We start from the raw sequence: 20,080 nt of genomic DNA, 5'->3' as shown, positions 1-20,080 counted from the left end.
TGATATGCCAATCATGTATTTCTCTCTAACAAAGATTGAACCACATTTCTTAAATGAACACTGTTAACTTGAACAAAAATGTTTAACAATAATAAACTAGCCAACAGTTTGTGCAAGCGAAAAAAAGTGTTTACATCTCAAAATAGCCAAAACTCAGCACAACAAACACTGGGTAGAAAGAAAAGTGTGATTTTTATTTGCATAATTCAATTTGGAAAATAAAACACTTTTGGTTAATATCCAATTTCTCAGGCAAAGGTGTGGAAGATTTAGATGGCTATCAGTGTGACCTAGTAGAAAGTGAGGACTGCAGATGCTGGCGATCAGAGATAAAAATGTGTTGCTGGAAAAGCGCAGCAGGTCAGGCAGCATCAAAAGAGCAGGAGAATCGACGTTTCGGGCATAAGCCCTTCTTCAGCCCTGTCAGTGTGACCTTGCAGTACATAAAGACAGATGTCATCAAATACAAGCAGAGATGTCTGGGAACGTTGCCAATAGAGCTTGTTGCGGACAGTCTTAAGGATCCTTTGGATTCTCTTGATGAGAATAATCAGGATTCACATAGGACCAGGCCACCAGCTATCACAGTGAGTCTACAATATAAGATTTGTCAGTAACACGATAGATGGGCTTGGAAGCTCTTCTCCTTGTCGAAGTTGACCATCAACTACAAAATCTAAATAATTTCCAAAGCACAAGTTGCAACTTGACAACAGTAAACCCATGCATGGGGTTTGCACCAAGCAAGAAGACATGGGGATTCCAAGAAATGTCTTGTCTTAATAAAATGTTTCAATGTCTTGTTTTTGACCAATTTAAAAGAAAGTCGAGGTATTAACAATCCTTACAACACAAGTCCCGCACAAAAATATCTAAATATGAAGCTACTGCTGTTGTCTACAAAGCACAAGTCAGGTATATAATGGAATGCACCTCCCTTGCCTGGATGAGTTCAGCTCAACAACACTGAAGAAGCTTGATTCATTCAGCATAAAGCAGCCTGCATAATTGGCACCACATCGACTACCTTCAATATTCATTTCATTTGGCATGAACACACAGTGGAAGCAATGTATACCACTGATAAAATGCACTGGAGTAACTCACCCGCATTTCTCTCATGACACTTGCCAAACAGTAGATGAGTAGCAATCTGAAGCTGCCCCCTCAAACCAAGCACCATTCTAACGTCTTTCCATTCCCTTCCTGGCTCAAAATCCTGGAACTCTGTGTCCCCTCAATATGCTGGGCATGCCTATACCCCAAGAAATCAGTGGCTCAAGGAGACAGCTCAATACCACCTTCCCAAGGGCAAGTAGACATTGGCAACAAATGCTGACTTAGCCAGTGATACAGAATTAAAACTTTCTCCCAAAGACGAGAAACAGTTGGTAGCAAGGAAGAGAGCTCCAAGCAGTCCATGAGTCTCAAGATGTTGCATTGCCAACGTCTGATTAAAAAAAAGTTATCATTTCGAGCACTATACTTAACACAAAGGTAGGGAATAAAGATAAATCTGTGTGACTGCATTTGTGAAAATACAAAAAATGCTGCCACTTGATTGCATCAATCGTTTCAAGAAATAGCAATAAACAGGAATAAAAACAACGATATATTCTGGACATTGGGGAAAAATCTCTGAGGAGAAAGTGAGGACTGCAGATGCTGGAGATCAGAGCTGGAAAAGTGCAGCAGGTCAGGCAGCATCCAAGGAGCAGGAGAACCTACGTTTCAGGCATGAGCCCTTCTTCAGGAAAAACCTCTGAACCTGCTTATCCTGTTGCACCAGATTCCAAGCAAAGCCATTCACCCCATCAGATCATCTCCCACACACCACATAACTGAATCGCCAACTTTGCCTCCTTCATCGAATTTGCTGCAAGAAAGATGGTTTGTAAAAATCCAATCCGCAAATCAAAGTAACATCCACCCATCTGCCCTTTTGAAAAAGTGACCTGTTTTCACACAAGCTGCTGCCAATGCACAGCAAATAGGTCCACTGTGTGCTGGGGAAGGATAACGTCAGTCTTTGCCCTTGCTAAAAACCTCCAGTGTAATCTTCAGCCAGATGATATCGACTGCACAAGGACAAAGTCAAAAGCAACATCAAATCTGAACATAATACTTGCTATAACATGAGAAACCTTGAAAGTTCAGCAAATAAATGGGATATGTTGTTTTTGCCTGAGATGAAACAGCAGAATAAATAATTTACTCTGTTATCTCTTCAGATTCGAAACACAGCAGCCATAAAACATCAGTGATTGTGCGCCTCTTCAAATATCACATTTTCAAACTTTCAAACAAAAAGCAAGAATTGAGATCTGTTTTTTCCACTGATTTTGAAGAAATCCTGTGGAGGGGATGTAAATGCCAATGGAAAGGCCAGTATTTGGGGCCCATTTCCAAGTGCCCTACAGTAGAGGGAGGTGATGGTGAACCTTTCTCTTGAATTGTTGCTGTTCATGTGATGTCGGTACGCATGTTGTTCCAAAGAACTTTGACCCAGTGACCTTGAAGGAAGGGTGATCTAATTTCAAGTCAGGATGGTCTGCGGGTTGGAGGGGAACTTGCAGCCAGTAGCATTCCTATTTGTCTTTAGTCATGTCTTTCTCAGTGGTAGATTACTGTTGAAGGGGCACTGGCAATTTATACACTACACCTTGTAGGTGGTATGCAATACTGTCATGATGCTGATGGGAGGAGGAGGAGTCAGTGTTTCGGATAATTGATCAGGTGCCTATCAAGCAAGCATATTTGTGCTGGTTCATGTTCAGCTCCCTGAATGTTGTTGAAACTGCAATCATTCAATCTTGTAGATGATGGAGTGGCTTTGAGAGGCCAGGGGAAAATGGATGCTCGGACAGCATGGTGGCTCTGTGGCTGGCACTGCTGCTTCAAAGCACCAAAAACTCAGGTTTAATTCCAACCTTGGGGAACTGTCTATGTAGTGTTTGCACATTCTCCCAGTAGCTCTATAGGTTTCCACCAGAGGCCCCAGATTTCCTCCCACAGTCCAAAGATGGAATCATAGAGATGTACAGCACGGAAATAGACCCTTCAGTCTAACTCATCCATGCTGACTAGATATCCTAAATAAATCTCACCCCATTTGCAAGCACTTGGCCCAAAGCCCCCAAAACACTTCCAATAATATACCCATCCAGAAGCCTTTTAAATGTTGTCATTGTGCCAGCCTCCACTTCCTCTGGTAGCTCATTCCATGAATGCACCACCCTCTGCATGAAAAAGTTGTCCCTCGGGTCTCTCTTATATCTTTCCCCTCTCACCTTAAACCGGCACCCTCGAGTTTTGGACTCCCCCACCCCAGGTGGGGTCTATTCACACTATACATACCCCGAATGATTTTATAAACCTCTATAAGGTCTCCTTGCAGCCTCCCATGCTCCAAGAAAGATGGAATATAGAGAAAAAAGCCTATTAAACCTTTCCCGACAGCTCAAACTCTCCAACCCGAGCAACACTCTTGCAAATCTTTTCTAACCCTTTCAAGTTTCACAACATCCTTTCTGTAGGAGGGAGACCAGAATTGCACACAGTATTCCAAAAGTGACCTCACCCAATGTACAGTACAACCACAACATGACCTCCTAACTCTTATACTCAGTGCGCTGACTAACAAAGGAAAGCATACCAAATGCCTTCTTCACTGTTCTATCTATCTGAGACTCCACTTTCATGGAACTATGAACCTGCACTCCAAGGTTTCTTTGTTCAGTAACAATCCCCAGGACCTTACCATTAAGTGTATAAGTCCTGGCCTGATTTGTCTTTCCAAAATGCAGTACCTCACCTTTATCTAAACTAAACTCCATCGGTCAATCCTCAGCCCAATGGCCCATCTCATGGAGTCACAGAGATATACAGCATGGAAACAGACCCTTCGGTCCAACCTGTCCATGCCGACCAGATATCCCAACCCAATCTAGTCTCACCTGCCAGCACCCGGCCCATATCCCTCCAAACCCTTCCTATTCATATATCCAACCAAATGCCTCTTAAATGTTGCAATTTTATCAGCCTAAACCACATCCTCTGGCAGCTCATTCCATACATGTACCGTCCTGTGTGAAAACGTTGCCCCTTAGGTCTCTTTTATATCTTTCCCCTCTCAACTTGCCCACCACTGAGGTCAGGCTCACTGGTCTACACTTCCCTGGCTTGTCTTTACCGCACTTCTTAAACAGTGGCACCACGTTTGCCAACTGCAGTCTTCCAGCATCTCACCTGTGACTATCGATGATACAAATGTCTCAACAAGAGGTACAGCAATCACTTCTCTGGCTTCCGACAGAGTTCTCGGGTACACCTGATCAGGTCCTGGAGATTTATCCACCTTTAACCGTTTCAAGACATCCAGCACTTCCTCCTCTGTAATCTGGACATTTTGCAAGGTGTCACCATCTATTTCCTTACAGTCTATATCTTCCATATCCTTTTCCACAGTAAATACTGATGCAAAATATTAATTTAGTGTCTCCCCCATTTTCTGTGGCTCCACACAAAGGCCGCCTTACTGATGTTTGAGGGGCCCTATTATCTCCCTAGTTATCCTTTTGTCCTTAATATATTTGTAAAAACCCTTTGGATTCTCCTTAATTCTATTTGCCAAAGCTATCTCATGTCCCCTTTTTTGCTCTCCTGATTTCCTCTTAAGTATACTCCTACTTCCTTTACACTCTAAGGATTCTCTCTATCTATCCTGTATATACCTGACATATGCTTCCTTCTTTTTCTTAACCCAACCCTCGATTTTTTTTAGTCATCCAGCATTCCCTATACCTAACAGCCTTCCCTTTCACCCTGACAGGAATATACTTTCTCTGGATTCTTGTTCTCATTTCTGAAGGCTTCCCATTTTTCAGCCGTCCCTTTACTTGCAAACATCTGCCTCCAATCAGCTTAGAAAGTTCTTGCCTAGTACCACCAAAATTGGCCTTTCTCCAATTTAGAACTTCAACTTTTAGATCTGGTCTATCCTTTACCATCATTATTTTAAAACAAATAGAATTATGGTCGCTGGGCCCAAAGTGCTCTCCCACTGACACCTCAGTCACCTGCCCTGCCTTATTTCCCAAGAGAAGGTCAAGTTTTGCATCTTCTCTAGTAGGTACATCCACATACTGAATCAGAAAATTGTCTTGTACACACTTAACAAATTCCTCTCCATCTAAACCTTTAACACTAAGGCAGTCCCAGTCGATGTTTGGAAAGTTAAAATCCCCTACCGTAACCACCCTATTATTCTTACAGATAGCTGAGATCTCCTTACAAGTTTGTTTCTCAATTTCCCTCTGACTATTCGTGGGTCTATAATACAATGCCAAGAAGGTGATCATCCCTTTCTTATTTCTCAGTTCCACCCAAATAACTTCCCAGGATGTATTTCCGGGAATATCCTCCCTCAGCACAGCTGTAATGCTATCACTTAGCAAAAATGCCACTCCCCCTCCTTTCTTGCCTCCCTTTATGAATCAAGGTCCCATAATATTCTGAGGTAACCGTCTTCACTGTCCGCTGCACCTCCAACTTCGGTGTCAGTTGCCAACTTATTAACGACAGGTCCGATGTTCACATCCAAATCATTTGTATCAAGGACAAAAAGCAGTGGGCCCAGCACAGATCCTTGTGGCAGACTGCTGGTCACAGGTCTCCACTGTGAAAAACAACCCTCCACCACTACCCTCTGACTTCTGCCTTTGAGCCAAAAGACGTGCAGGTTGGGTGAATTTGCCACAGTAAATGCGGGGTTATACAGACACGGTTGGGGATGGAGGCGGCAGGTTGCAGGGTACTGATTTGGGTGGGATGCGTTTTGAAGAGCTGGTCGTGTCTTGGTAAGCTGAATGGCCTCTTTCTACACTCAAGGGAATCATTTGTTGATTTTTGTAAAATGGCTTCAATCTGCACGACAGGGATTCTGTGATTTAATAATGCTACTTGCCACAAAATTTCCAGTCTTTGATTTTCTTTGCTATCGTCACCTCATTTACACCGTGTATGCAAATGGACCATTCAATGAGTATAGTCCAGTTGACTGTCAAGTGAAGTTGTTAGATCACCTTTTGTTCGAGAGGGGCATTGTCTGGCACTTGTCTAGCAGAAGTATTACCTGTCATTTGTCAGCTCAAACCTGAATGTTGTCCAGATATTGCCAAATTAGATTAGATTACTTACAGTGTGGAAACAAGCCCTTCGGCCCAACAAGTCCACACCGACCCGCCGAAACGCAACCCACCCATACCCCTACATTTACCCCTTACCTAACACTACGGACAATTTAGCATGGCCAATTCACCTGACCCGCACATCTTTTGGACTGTGGGAGGAAACCGGAGCACCCGGAGGAAACCCACGCAGACACGGGGAGAACGTGCAAACTCCACACAGTCAGTCACCTGAGGCGGGAATTGAACCCGGGTCTCAGGCGCTGTGAGGCAGCAGTGCTAACCACTGTGCCACCGTGCCGCCCACAAATCTAGACAGCTTGAGGATGGAACTTTGAAAAAGTGTGAATACTGCAACATCTCACATTTGAAGGATGGAAGGACAGACTTTGATCAAGTCACTGAAAATAGTTGGCCCGAGAACATTATTCTAAGGAACTTCTGAAATGAGATTCTTGATATAAGATATTTGATCCAACACTAGAACCATCTTGATTTGTGTTCAGTTTGACTCCAGTCAATAGAGATCATGTGACCCTATTCCCCTTGACTTCAAATTTTAAAGGATTTCTTGACCTTCTGGCCCACTCAGTCAATACAGACTTCATGTCAAGGTCAGTTGCTGTCACCTAACCTCTCAAATTCAGCTCTTACATTCAACTTTTGTCCTAACACACAGAATCTAAGATCACGTGTGACTCGCATCACTTCACGCAATAGAGTTGTGGTTTCGCGTCTGGCAGAAGGACAGGGAATCCCATGAGATTGCTTCAGAGGTTAGTGAACAAAGATTCTGCTGAACCTGACTGCAAATAATTCATCCTGTCGACTGTTACATTCTAAACTGAACATTGCTGCTTCTGTTCACATCTAAAATCAGTGGTTAGGCCTCAAGTGGAGTCCTTGGTCCAATTCCGGGCACCAGTTAGGCCTCAGCAATGTGACATGAAGAGAGAATCGAAGCTGGCTGTTCTTAGGGCGGAGAAATGAAAGAAGGAAAACAATTACTTGACATTGGTGTTCAAAATTGTCAAGTGTTTGACAGGGTAAAGGGACATTGGATTGGCTAACATGAGAGTCGGTAACTTGAGTATCGAGGTTTAAAAGGCAGTTATCCAATGTGGTTCTATAACAGACTGCAAAATGCAATTCAGTTATAACCCTTTTCTTAGTTGTGACAAGATTTTGTTAAGAGAAGTAAAACTGTAAAATACCTGACTAGATTATGATAATTGGTAGCTATGGTACTGAAGGATTTATGATAACGAGGTAAACAGCAGAACAGACATGGGGCTCAGTTGTCGAGTTATTTCAATCTTACGTTCCTGTCAAACGGGGGAACAGAATGAAAATAAGAAAGTGGATTTTTTGATCAGGGAAATAATTGCAGTTACTCTTGCTCACAGATTTTTTGCAAACTTAGTTGAGACATTGCGGCGATACCTCAATCTTTTTCAGCACACCCCCTCCCATCCTGGGTATCTGGGACCAGTAAATAATAGTGTCCCTCAGTAACCAGTAACTTCACAGAATATTTGCTGAGGCATGCAGAGTCTAAAAGGTCTGAAAGCACAGGTAACAAAATTTACCTCAGTGTAAAATCATGTGCAGAAAGAGAGAGAAGGGGAAAATAACATGGGATTCTGAGAGGTCAAAGAAAGAAAGGTAGAAAAACCATTTTCTTTTCAACCAAATGTAAACCTGTAGAAAAGGGGGAGTCCACACTGAGTGAGTAGTTCCTGAATAAGCAATTTCCTTACATTCCCTGCTTGAATGCAGAGTTTACTGTCATTAACATTGTATCAAATAGCTTCTTGAGAAAAAAATAGTTCTGACAGCAATTTCTTGATTTCTGGGTCTTACATCTCAGAGAGGTATTTTCAACATTAATTTGTTCAGAGATGTTTTGTTACATCTCTGCAGCAGCTGAGACATGAAAACAGGTCTTCTGACTAAGAGTTGGGGATACTACAACTGCAGCATTGAAACACAAAACACAACAGGTATAGTTGCTGGAAGGTGCTGTCCATTCAGTGTTTCAAAAACAATGAGGCCTGGGAGCCGAGTTTAATTTTTAAAATCATAAGAGGCTGCAGTTTTTCTATTAAAATCATTAATTTGGGTAAAGACAATACTTCACGCATCTCCCTCAATATTTAATACCTTGTGTAAATAGTTGGAGTTCCAACCCTTGGCTGTGAGCTGGGTGCACACCCAGTAATAATGAACATGGAGATCAAGGCATCTCAATATATGGTTTGATTTTTGAAGTCATGTTTCCCATTTCTGAGTCACAATCCCCAGAAGTGCTCATACACAAAACTGACTTTTGTTTTCCATCATCAAATCACCCATGGTATTTTTCATTTATTAACCACTACCAGTAAATCACCTCTATTTTCCAATTGATTAATTTACATGCAAAAAAGGCAATGCAGCTCTTCAAAGGCGACAGAGAGAAAGGGAAGGGATTTAATCAAAATGGAGTTGGAAGGGGAGATACAGCATTTGAATCTCTGTGCTGCTGATCTCATTCACACATTCTCTCTCGAGACATCAACACTATTAGTGAACAATGAGTGCCTTTGCTCAGTTTACATAATACTAAATCATCCTATTTAGGGATTAAATTAGATTCCCTACAGTATGGAAACAGGCCCTTCTGCCCTACCAGTCCACACTGACCCTCCGAAGAGTAACCCACCCAGACCCATTTCCCCTCTGACTAGTGCACCTAACACTCTGGGCAATTTAGCATGGCCAATTCACCTGATCTGTACACATCTTTGGACTGTGGGAGGAAACCGGAGCACCCAGAGGAAACCCATGCAGACACAGGGGGAACATGCAAACTCCACACAGACAGTCGCCCGAGGCTGGAATCGAACCTGGGACCCTGGTGCTGTGAGGCAGCAGTGCTAACCACTGAGCCACCGCGATATTAAGTAACACCTGTGAATCAGGTTGTCCTTGAAACCAGAGCTTTTGATTCAGAGGGATGGACGCTTCCAAGGCACCAAAAGAGCATTCTTTGCTCAATTTAGTGTATTCGTATTGGTTGTTGATTGGTATTTCAAGTTCACCATGATTGCTTTTCCAAAACTGTCAAGGAAACTGCAATCCAACTTATTGAGTCATAACACAACAATCACTGAGGAATTTAATTAAGACAAGGGTGGTTTGCAGGAGATTTACACAACAGCAGCATTATCCATAGATTGCAAAGTAACTGAATCTGAGGTTAAGATGAGTAAAGAACTTCTCATTTGCAAATGAAGATTGTGTCCTGTAATTGGCAATAAGACAGAATTATAACATTCTGTCATTGATTCACACATGGTTATCAACATGGCTCAGTTTGTGATGGGTTCAGCTCTTGCTCATTTTAGGTCATATATAGTGTCGGTTAGAGATCCACTGAATGTTTAAAGTGACAAGATATGACCTTGTGGATAGCACAACTCTGAGGTGTCAGAAGCAATGCAAAGCAGTAGTCATGCAGGGATGCAATCTAATAACAGTTGGAGTGGGGATGAATGAATTATTTCTACTGAAAAAAAGAGAAGAACATTGACGCTGAGAAATAAACTCTCTTAAATCAACATGAAGCATTCTCAAGTGAAGTTGTGTTATGCCCAAAAAAACCTCCCAAATGAGAAGCAAATCTTCGACCTTTGTGCGAGTATAAGATCTTTACTCACTTGTCACATCAACTGTGCTATTTCTTTTTGGAAGGAGCATTGCCCATTTCATCTCAAACTCAGTTATTTCATGTTAAATATGCTACATTCACAGAATTATTTTCTCACTGAGACAGTCCAGTCCGAAATCGTGTGAATAGAGTTCTTCATTACATTATTTGGGATATTTGAAATGCATCACAAGTTGCATTGTCTCAAAGTTTCCTCAGCTGGGAGTTTCTCATGTCGTGTTTCTCAGTTTTTCATGGTTAATTTTGGACATTGAAAGTTGACTGGTGTATTGTGAGATCTTGCTACTAATACCAAAATGGTGTTTTATGACATCTCAGTAGGCAGTGTCCCTCCTTCTGAACAGGAGTCATACCAGCCTTCAAACGTTAATTCTGTTTCTCTCTCTGCAGATGCTCCCAGACTTTCTCCAGTACTCTCTGTATTTGTTTTAGATTTCCAGTATAGGTATATTAGAGGCTTGACAGGGTAAATGCTGAGTGGATGTTTCCCTTCAAGGGACAATCTAGGACCACAGGCTATAGTCTCAGAATCAAGTGGCATCAACATAAGACAGAGATGAGGAAGGATTTCTTCCCTCAAAACGTGTCAGTCATTGAAACTCCTTACCCACTGAGTCCTTGCATATATTTAAGGCTGAGATAAAAACATTCTCAATCAGTGGAGGAATTAAGGGATACAAACAAAGAGCAGGAAGGTGGATGATGAGTGTCAGATCAGCCATGATCATATTGAATAGTAGAGCAGGCTTAAGGAGCTGAATGGCCTACTCCTGTTCTGATGTCTTCTGGTATTACCTCAGTATTGTGCCTATTGCACTCTTGCCTTGTTCTAATGTTTCATCCAAAACACAGTACATCTGGCAATGAAGCATTTATTCAGCACAGTGCTGAAATGCTAGCCAAGATGTGTTCAAATTTTTTTTGAATCTGAAACATCTGACTATAAATGAAGTAAAGTCAAAAAATGTATCTTCTCAGGAAGAAAGCAAAATTGAACCCAGTTCAGCAGCAAATATTCTCCTGAAAATATATATTGTTTCCAACATTTAATGCAAAATGTTTATGAAACTACTAAATAGGAAGTGAATAAACTTGCAAGTGACACTGACTCATAAAGTGACTGGCCTTCAGCACGTAAAAGTCACAAGGCCATTTCAATATCTCTCAGAGTACATTGTTTTGACACTCTGATCTTTCATTCACAGGACTCTTGATGCTTATTCCTTAGCAAGTAGCTGAAAAAAATCCTTTCAGTTAATAGTGAGTCTGTAGTTTTATTGCTCAGACATAGGGATAATTATAGCAAAATAGCTCCTGCATAGAGCAGGGACTCTTGATTCTCTCACTCAAAACTCTCACTTTTTCGTTGGAGTGCAACACATTATTTCTGGAAGGTATCCACTATTTCCAGCACCTTGAACCAGGGTTTTAAGAACTCCACTGGCAATGTTGACATTGCTTAGCAAGCTTGTTTTTACAGGCAGGACTATCATTTCAGAGTCTGCTAAAAATCACTTCATTTAAAATAGACAACATCATGGTTGAGATGATCTCAAGAAGCTTTTACACAAAAGATTACAGTGCAGATTCCCCATCCTTTCTTCGATTTACCTTGGGTCAAAGATGAGGTAAATGACCTTGTTAAACCAGATGAACATGTGGGAAGAACACTATGCATCACTTTACATTTTTAATGCATTGGTGATTCTGGCAACATCACAGGAATTCGCCTAAAATTCTCCAAAAGTCCCAGTCCACTTTACAATGTTTTTGGAGTTAATTTGACCACACACACACACTTTGATTCAAAGGAAAAATGTTTTGGATTGATATCATGTTCGTTTGCGTCATTTTCTTGGTTATCTTTGACTCATCATCCCACAGATAACCAAAGAAAAGTTATTTGTCCACCATTTAGTTGGGCATTAGTCAACAGCATTGACTAATGAAAACTGACACAAATGTTAGTCATCTTAAATAAAAGCAAACACTTGATGTTAACAGTCGTGTTGTTTGATGTTTCAGATGAAACCTTGAAGGTCAGGTGCCATTCAGAAAGACGAATAGTGAATACAGAGCTGAAAATGTGTTGCTGGAAAAGCGCAGCAGGTCAGGTAACATCCAAGGAACAGGAAATTCGACGTTTTGGGCATAAGCCCTTCTTCATTCCTGATGAAGGGCTTATGCCCTCAACATTGAATTTCTTGTTTCTTGGATGCTGCCTGACCTGCTGCGCTTTTCCAGCAACACATTTTCAGCTCTGATCTCCAGCATCTGCAGACCTCACTTTCTCCTCGAATGGTGAATACAGGGCTACCATGTTCTTGTAAAACGTAATGAGTGGCACCAACGAGTCCAGAGAATCCTGGATGTTAGGGATTTTCAGCATTGACAAAGTTAAAAAAGGAAGTTCTCAGCCGATATTGAAGGCTGAAAACAGCTGATGACTTTGAAGGGTTGAGAAACTGTAACAGGTCACTGAAAAAAATCAATCAGGAGAGTGAAGAAGGGATATGAAAAAAAATGGTGCCTAACATGAAAGGGAAATGTAAAGGCACCTTGCAACTATGTTAGGGCGAAGAGGGAAAGCGCAAGGCCCATTTGAGACCAAAGCAGCAATCAGTGTGTAGAGCTAGAATACATAGTTGGGGTTTTAAATGGTAATGATGTCCTGGGAGTGGAACCGTGATATACTTGAGCAAATGAGCAGGGAGGTGAAAGACTTATTAGCAGTTTTAACAGATTTGAAAATGAATAAATCCCCAGGCCTTGAGTGCATGTATCCCAGGCTGCTATGGCAGGCAAGGGAGGTAACTGCAGGGGTTCTAACATTAATCTTCAAATCCTCTCCGGTCAAAGGACCGGCAGTCAACAAATGTTGTACCATTTTTCAAGAAAGGTGGGGGGATAAACCCGGAAACCATAGGCCATTAAGTCAAACATCAGTGGAGGGAAACTACAGGAAACAATTCTGTAGGGCAGAATTAATCTTCAATTAGAGATCAAGCATGAATCAAGGAGACTCAGCTTGGCTTGGAATAGGTAGATGATGTCTCACAAATTTATTTGAATTTTTCGAGGAGTTGACTTGGTGCGTAAATGAGGACTGTGTAGTTGATGGAGTCTGCACGTACTTGCATAAGGTTTTTGACAATGTTTCACGTGTCAGATTGGTTACATAGCCAAGTGCACTTGGGGTCCAGGACAATATGGATCCACATTCGGCTATGTAGCATGAAACAGAGGGTCATGGTTGAACAGTGTTTTAAAGACTGGAAACCTGTGTCTAGTGGTATACTTCAGGGTTCAGGGTTGGGTCTCTTGCTGTTTGTTGTGCACATGAATAGTCTATATATGAATGTAGGAGGTATGATGCGCAGATGACACGAAAATTGGTGAAAACCTTAAACCACAGAATGATATGCATAGGCTGAACAGTGGCACAGAAAATTTAATCCTGAAATTTCTGCTCCACCATTTAATGAGATCACGGCCAAACTGATAATCCTCAACTCGATACTGCTGCCTTTCCTCGATTCCATCACAGATGAAAAATCTGTCTCTCGGTCTCGAGTGTATTTAATGATCCAATCTTGAAAGCCCACTGCAATAAAGAATTCCACAGATTCACTGCCCCCTTAGAGAAGAAATTACTCCTCATTTCAGTCTTAAATTGACACCTCTTTGTTCTGAGACTATACCCTCTGTATATAATGCGGAAGATGCAGGATCAGTTCATTCCAAAAAGGAAGAAAGATCCTATGAGGAGGCATGGGATGCTGTGGCTGACGAGGGAAGTCAAGAAACATACAAAGTCGAAAGAGAAAATGTATAACATAGCGAAGATAAGTGGGAAAACGGAGGACTGGGAAGCTTTTAAAGAACAACAGAGGATTACTAAGAAGGAAATAGGCAGAGAAAAAAATAAGGTACGAAGGTAAACTGGCCAAAAATACAAAGGAGGATAGTAAAAGCTTTTTTAGATATGTGAAAGGGAAAAAAATGATTAAGACTAAAATTGGGCCCTTGAAGACAGAAACAGGAGATATATTACAGGGAACAAAGAAATGGCATAAGAGTTGAATTGGTACTTCAGATCTGTGTTTACGGAGGAAGACACAAGCAATCTCCCTGAGGTAACAGTGGCTGAAGGACCTGCACTTAAGGGAATTTATATTTGCCAGGAATTGGTGTTGGAGAGACTGTTAGGTCTGAAAGCTGATAAGTCCCCGGGGCCTGATGGTTTACATCCCAGGTTACTGAAGGAGGTGGCTTGAGAAATCATGGATGCGTTGGTGATTATTTTCCAGAGTTCGATAGATTCAGGATAAGTTCCTGCGGATTGGAGGGTGGCTAATGTTGTACCACTTTTTAAGAAGAGAGCGAGAGAGAAAGCAGGAAATTATAGACCAGTTAGTCTGACCTCAGTGGTGGGAAAGATGCTGGAGTCTATTATAAAGGATGAAATTACGACACATCTGGGTAGTAGTGACAGGATAGGTCAGAGTCAGTATGGATTTATGAAGGGGAAATCATGCTTGACTGATCTTCTGAAATTTTTTGAGGATATAACTCTGAAGATGGACAAGGGAGATCCAGTGGATGTAGTGTACCTGGACTTTCAGAAAGCCTTTGATAAAGTCCCACATAGGAGGTTAGTGAGTAAAATTAGGGCACATGGTATTGGGGGCAAAGTACTAACTTGGATTGAAAATTGGTTGGCTGACAGGAAACAAAGAGTAGTGATAAATGGCTCCCTTTTGGAATGGCAGGCGGTGACCAGTGGGGTACCGCAGGGATCAGTGCTGGGACCGCAGCTTTTTACAATATATATTAATGATATAGAAGATGGTATTAATAGTAACATTAGCAAATTTGCTGATGACACAAAGCTGGGTGGCAGGGTGAAATGTGAGGAGGATGTTAGGAGATTACAGGGTGACCTGGACAGGTTAGGTGAGTGAACAGATGCATGACAGATGCAGTTTAATGTGGATAAATGTATGGTTATCCACTGCAAGAACAGGAAGGCAGATTACTACCTAAATGTAATCAATTTAGGTAAAGGGGCAGTACAAAGAGATCTGGGTGTTCTTGTACACCAGTCAATGAAGGTAAGCATGCAGGTACAGCAGCTAGTGAAGAAGGCTAATAGCATGCTGGCCTTCATAACAAGAGGGATTGAATATAGAAGCAAAGAGCTTCTTCTGCAGCTGTACAGGGCCCTGTTGAGATCACATCTGGAATATTGTGTGCAGTTTTGGTCTCCAAATTTGAGGAAAGACATTCTGGCTATTGAGGGAGTGCAGCGTAGGTTCATGAGGTCAATTCCTGGAATGGCAGGACTATATTATGGTGAAAGATTGGAACGAGTGGGCTTGTATACCCTTGAGTTTAGAAGACTGAGAGGGGATCTGATTGAGATGTATAAGATTATCAAAGGATTGGACACTCTGGAGGCAGGAAACATGTTTCCCCTGATGGGTGTGTGCCGAACCAGAGGTCACAGCTTAAAAATACGGGGTAGACCATTTAGGACAGGGATAAGGAAAAACTTCTTCACCCAGAGGGTGGTGGCTGTGTGGAATGCTCTGCCCCAGAAGGCAGTAGAGGCCCAGTCTCTGATCATATTGAATGGTGGTGCAGGCTTGAAGGGCAGAATGCCTACTCCTGCACCTATTGTCTATTGTCTCTGGTTCTCAAATCTCTCAAAGTCCCCAAAGGGGAAGCAACATCTCCACATTCACGCTTCCAGGTCCCAAAGAAACCTCTGTGTTTCAATAAGATCACCTCTCATTCTTCTAAATTCCAATGAGTACAGGCCTAATCTAATCAACTTTGTGGGCTGCACGGTGGCTTAGTGGTTAGCACTGCTGCCTCATAACGCCAGAGACCCGGATTCGATTCCAGCTTCAGACAACTGTGTGTGTGTGGAATTTGCACATTCTCCCAGTGTCTGCGTGGGTTTCCTCTGGGTGCTCCTACAAGCTTAAACATGTGCAGGTTATGTGAATTGGCCATGCACAGTTGCCCACAGTGTTCAGGGATGTGGAGGTTCAGTGCATCGGTCAGGGGTAAGTATAAGGTAGGGGAATGGGTCTGGGTGGGTCACTCTTTGGAGGGTCGGTGTGGACGTGTTGGGCCGAAGGGCCAGTTTCCACACTGTAGAGATTCTGTCATCTGATCAGATTTCAGCAAAACCTTCCCATTTTTATATTCCATTCCCTGTGAACTAAAGGTCAACATTTCATTTGTTCCCAGTTACCTGCTCAACTTAAATGCTAGTTTTTTATGATTGATGCATGAGGAATCCCAAATCTCTGTGTTCTGTCGCTTGCTAGTCTTGCTGTTTACATGATGCTCAGTCCTGAGACAGTATCCTTACAGTGTGATGTAACTGAAATTATATATTGAATATATTCAGCATATAATTTCAGCTGCACCACTGTCAGCTTTTGCTATAAATTCTGTGTCTTACAATCTTATACTCCACAACTACCTGATGAAGGAGCAGCGCTCTGAAAGCTAGTGCTTCCAAATAAATCTGTTGGACTATAACCTGGTGTTGTGTGATTTTTAACTTTGTACACCCCAATTCAACACTGGCATCTCCAAATTTAGAAGTGTATGTGAATAGGCAAGGGGTTGGAGGGATCTCGGCCAAATGCAGACATTTGGGATTATTTAGCTTGGGAACATGGTTGGCGTGGACTAGTTAGACCGAAGGGGCTGTTTCCATGCTGTTTGATGATATGTTTACTGCAGAAAAGGTGCAGAAGAGGTCGCCAGGACGTTACCTGAGTTGGAGTGATTCAGCTCTGAAAAAGATGGAACAGAAGAGGGCTGTTTGGGGATCTGACTGAAGTGGACAGCATACACATGGTAGTGAGGGAGAAACATTTTCCCTGAGTAGTGGGGTCACTAATGCGGGGGCACAGCTTTCAGCTAAGGTTTAGAGGGGATTTGAGGAAATACGTTTTTCCCCAGACGTTTGTGGGTAAGTAGAACTCACTGCGTGAAAATGGTGATATCGGTAGGAACCTCCAAGTCATGAAACCAATATTTAGATTGGCCCTTCCAACAGCGGTGCGGGGCAGGTGTTGGAAACTGGGATGAGAATGGTTGCATGTTTGATGACCTGCTCTGGCAAGATGGGTCAGAGCGCCTCTTTCCGTGCTAGAAAACAACTTCGACTTTATGAAAGTCGTTTTAAAAGTTTCTAAACTTTTGTATCGTCTCATCTAAACCACACACACACAAACAAAAATGGCAATGCAGTGAAAAGCCGAAACATTGTTTCCCTTTCTGGGACAAGAGTTAACTAGCTCTTCACAATGACCCTCCGTCTGGAGGGACCTTCAATGGACTGGAAATGAACAACAGACATACCTGATTTCAACAGGATTAGGAGAGAACTAAAGTACAAGTTACATCTGAGACCTACCATGCCTTGGAGCTTGATATCTTGGTCGTCTGTGATTATGAACACAATATTCTGTCTCACGCAGTGTCCAAAACGAAAGGACACCATCACGAACAAAAACGCGATCAGCTTCATGGTGTTGTGCCGGTCGGAGGAGAAGTGGCTCAGGCTGTGAGGTGTGTTCAGGGAGAGTTCAGCGGGTGGAAAGCTGGAACCCTCCCCCTCCTCCAGCCCCCAAAACCCGTCTTACACCAGCGTCTCCAGCAGCTCTCGGTTCCTGATCCGAGTTTTCTGCGTGGCTCAACCCCCCAACACAGTGAGACGAAAACGACAAAGCCCACAACCAATCATCCGTCCCAGAAAGATGTCAGTCTCTCTATGTCTTTCTGAAATGTCCAACTGTGTGCTCGGTTCGGAGAGCAGGGCGTGACTGGAAACAACAAACTTCGCTCGCTGTCGCCGTGAAAGTTGTGTTTTTCACTCGAGGTATTCTGAAACCCTTATTCTGGTCCGGTTGCCATTTTAAATGCACTTGTTAAAAATTGAAATCAGTCCAAACAGAGATAATTTAACTACCATAAAGAGTTAGACTGGTGACTAACGTATTGCTCTTGGTGGATATGAAAGATCTGACAACTATGAGATATCAATCTAACCCAAGAGTGACACCTTTTTAGCCACAAGCGTTGGTTTCAACCGAACGTTTCTTCCACACAATGGAGATAAATATATTTAACCTTTCCGTTGACTTGACATCCCACCATTACATTTGTTTACACTTCTCTCTATCTCTTCCCAATGTGTGCAATAACCTTCAGTTGTAAAACTTCCAATCTCCAAGATGTGGAGGAGGTGGTGTTGGACTGGGGTGGATAAAGTTAAAAATCACCCAACCACCAGAAGAAGGAGCAGCGCTCTGAAAGCTAGTGCTTCCAAATAAACCTGTTGGACTGTAACCTGGTGTTGTGTGATTTCCAATCTCAATGCATGACAGGATTACAACTGAAAACACTGCAGCTTTCCTCTTCATCAGTCCAAAACCTTGTGCTCTCCAGGCCTGAACCAGACTGCCACTGAGTGAATGATGACATCTCTCAACGTTTTTTTTCATTTGTCTTTCCCCAAATTAATGATCCCACCCAGGTTCTTGTCGTGTTATGGGCATGTCAGTTTTCTCACAGTGGTCCTCTGGTTGTCACCTCTCCATTCATTAAGGATGCAATATCGACCAGATTTTAAAAGAATACAAGGAGGAAGTCACAGAGGCTCTCAGCATCTTCTAGTATTGTCTGGCTAGAGGCACAATCCCAGGGAATTATATTGTTTCAGAAAGAAAGCAAGTATCTGTTCTTTGAGAAAAATAACAGTCATACAGCACAGAAGCAGAGCCTTTGGTCCAACTAATCCATGCTGACCATAATCCCAGACTCAACTAACCTACCTGCCTGCACTTGGTCCATATCCCACCAAACATTTCTCACTCATGTACTTACCTAAATGACTTTTAAATGCTGTAACTGCACCCAGATTCACTACATCTTCTGGAATTTCATTCCACACAGGAACCATTTCAGCTTAAAGTAATTGGCCCCTCATGTCTTTTTTTTAAACCTTTCTCCTCTCACCTGAAAGATATGCCTCGTAGTCCTGTTCCCCCACCCTCGGGAAAAGATATCTGTCATTCACCTTATCTACGTGCCTCATGATTTTTCATCCTATATAAGGTCACCCCTCAAACTCCTCTGCTCCAGTTAAAAAAAGCCTCAACCAGTCCAGCCTTTCCTTATAGCTCAAGCCCCCCATTCTTAGCAACATCCTGGTACATCTTTTCTGAACTTCTTTTCAGCTTAATAATATCCTTCCTATAACAGGGTAACTAGGACTGGATACAAAATTCGAGAAAAGATACATAATGAATCATCATTTAATGTGGGGCCTGAGGCAATTGGAGCAGTATCACTTCTGAATTTTAATTTGAAAATTTCTCAAATTTTGTTCTCCAAATGTCCGACTGAATATGGGTCAAAGGAGTTAGGTTACAGATCTTAGTGAGCAACTGAGGGACTCACTTCTTTGTCTCTGTATACTTAGAAATCAATAATCTGGGACCACTGATCTCCAAAGGATTAGAGGGAATTGAAGGAAATTGGCCCTTACCAGAGGATGTTGGAAGGAGGGGTTTAATGACTGAAAGGTCATCAAAAGCAGAAACTCTTATCATTGTTTAACCAGTGCATGGTTATACTGGAAGTGTTGGAAAATAAAAAAAGATACAGAGCAAAACCTGGCACGTGGGATGAGGTTAGAGCTAATTTTAAGTCAAATAGACATGATGGGATGAATGGTTTCTTTACAAGATGTAAATGGCTAAAATTGTATCGTCAGCCAATATGCCTGTAGTGTCTGAAAGTCTGTGATAAGTTTCATTCTCTTCACCACTTCCCTTCTTGCTTTCATGAGTTTCCTTAAATCTGTGCCTTCGAGTCAGCCTACCCTCATCGTATTTGAACTCTGTCACTGTTTTGTCTATGGAAAAGAAATTATTTTGAGACATCTAAATACATTTTTATGTTTTATTGTGGCTTAGTATGTAATTCCACTGACCTGTGCATTGCTCAGTCATGTAGATCAGAATATCTCAAAGTGAATATCCAGATTTTACTGTAATAGCTGATCCTAGGCAGTTAAGAAGATTTTAATTATTGGAACATAGGAAGAGGAGTAGGCCATTCAGCCCCTTGAACCTGTTCATCATTC

The 20,080-nt window shown here is 42.2% G+C and overlaps 2 protein-coding genes across 4 annotated transcripts in view; one reads left to right on the top strand and one right to left on the bottom strand.

The window, feature by feature from the left end:
* gnsb (glucosamine (N-acetyl)-6-sulfatase (Sanfilippo disease IIID), b) overlaps positions 1 to 17,628 on the bottom strand; it is a 49,644-nt gene extending 32,016 nt beyond the window's left edge. Inside the window, exon 1 of the mRNA XM_060856358.1 lies at positions 17,345 to 17,628. Coding sequence (XP_060712341.1) covers positions 17,345 to 17,458 — 114 coding nt within the window. The 5' untranslated portion in view covers positions 17,459 to 17,628. The remainder of the gene's footprint in view (positions 1 to 17,344) is intronic.
* polm (polymerase (DNA directed), mu) overlaps positions 1 to 20,080 on the top strand; it is a 93,537-nt gene that overhangs the window by 39,470 nt on the left and 33,987 nt on the right. The gene's annotated exons all lie outside the window — the stretch shown is intronic.

The sequence above is a fragment of the Hemiscyllium ocellatum genome, chromosome 48, assembly GCF_020745735.1.
Source record: "Hemiscyllium ocellatum isolate sHemOce1 chromosome 48, sHemOce1.pat.X.cur, whole genome shotgun sequence".
NCBI lineage: Eukaryota > Metazoa > Chordata > Chondrichthyes > Orectolobiformes > Hemiscylliidae > Hemiscyllium > Hemiscyllium ocellatum.
Note: the sequence above shows the minus strand (reverse complement) of the source record. Positions and strands in the feature narration are given on the sequence as shown.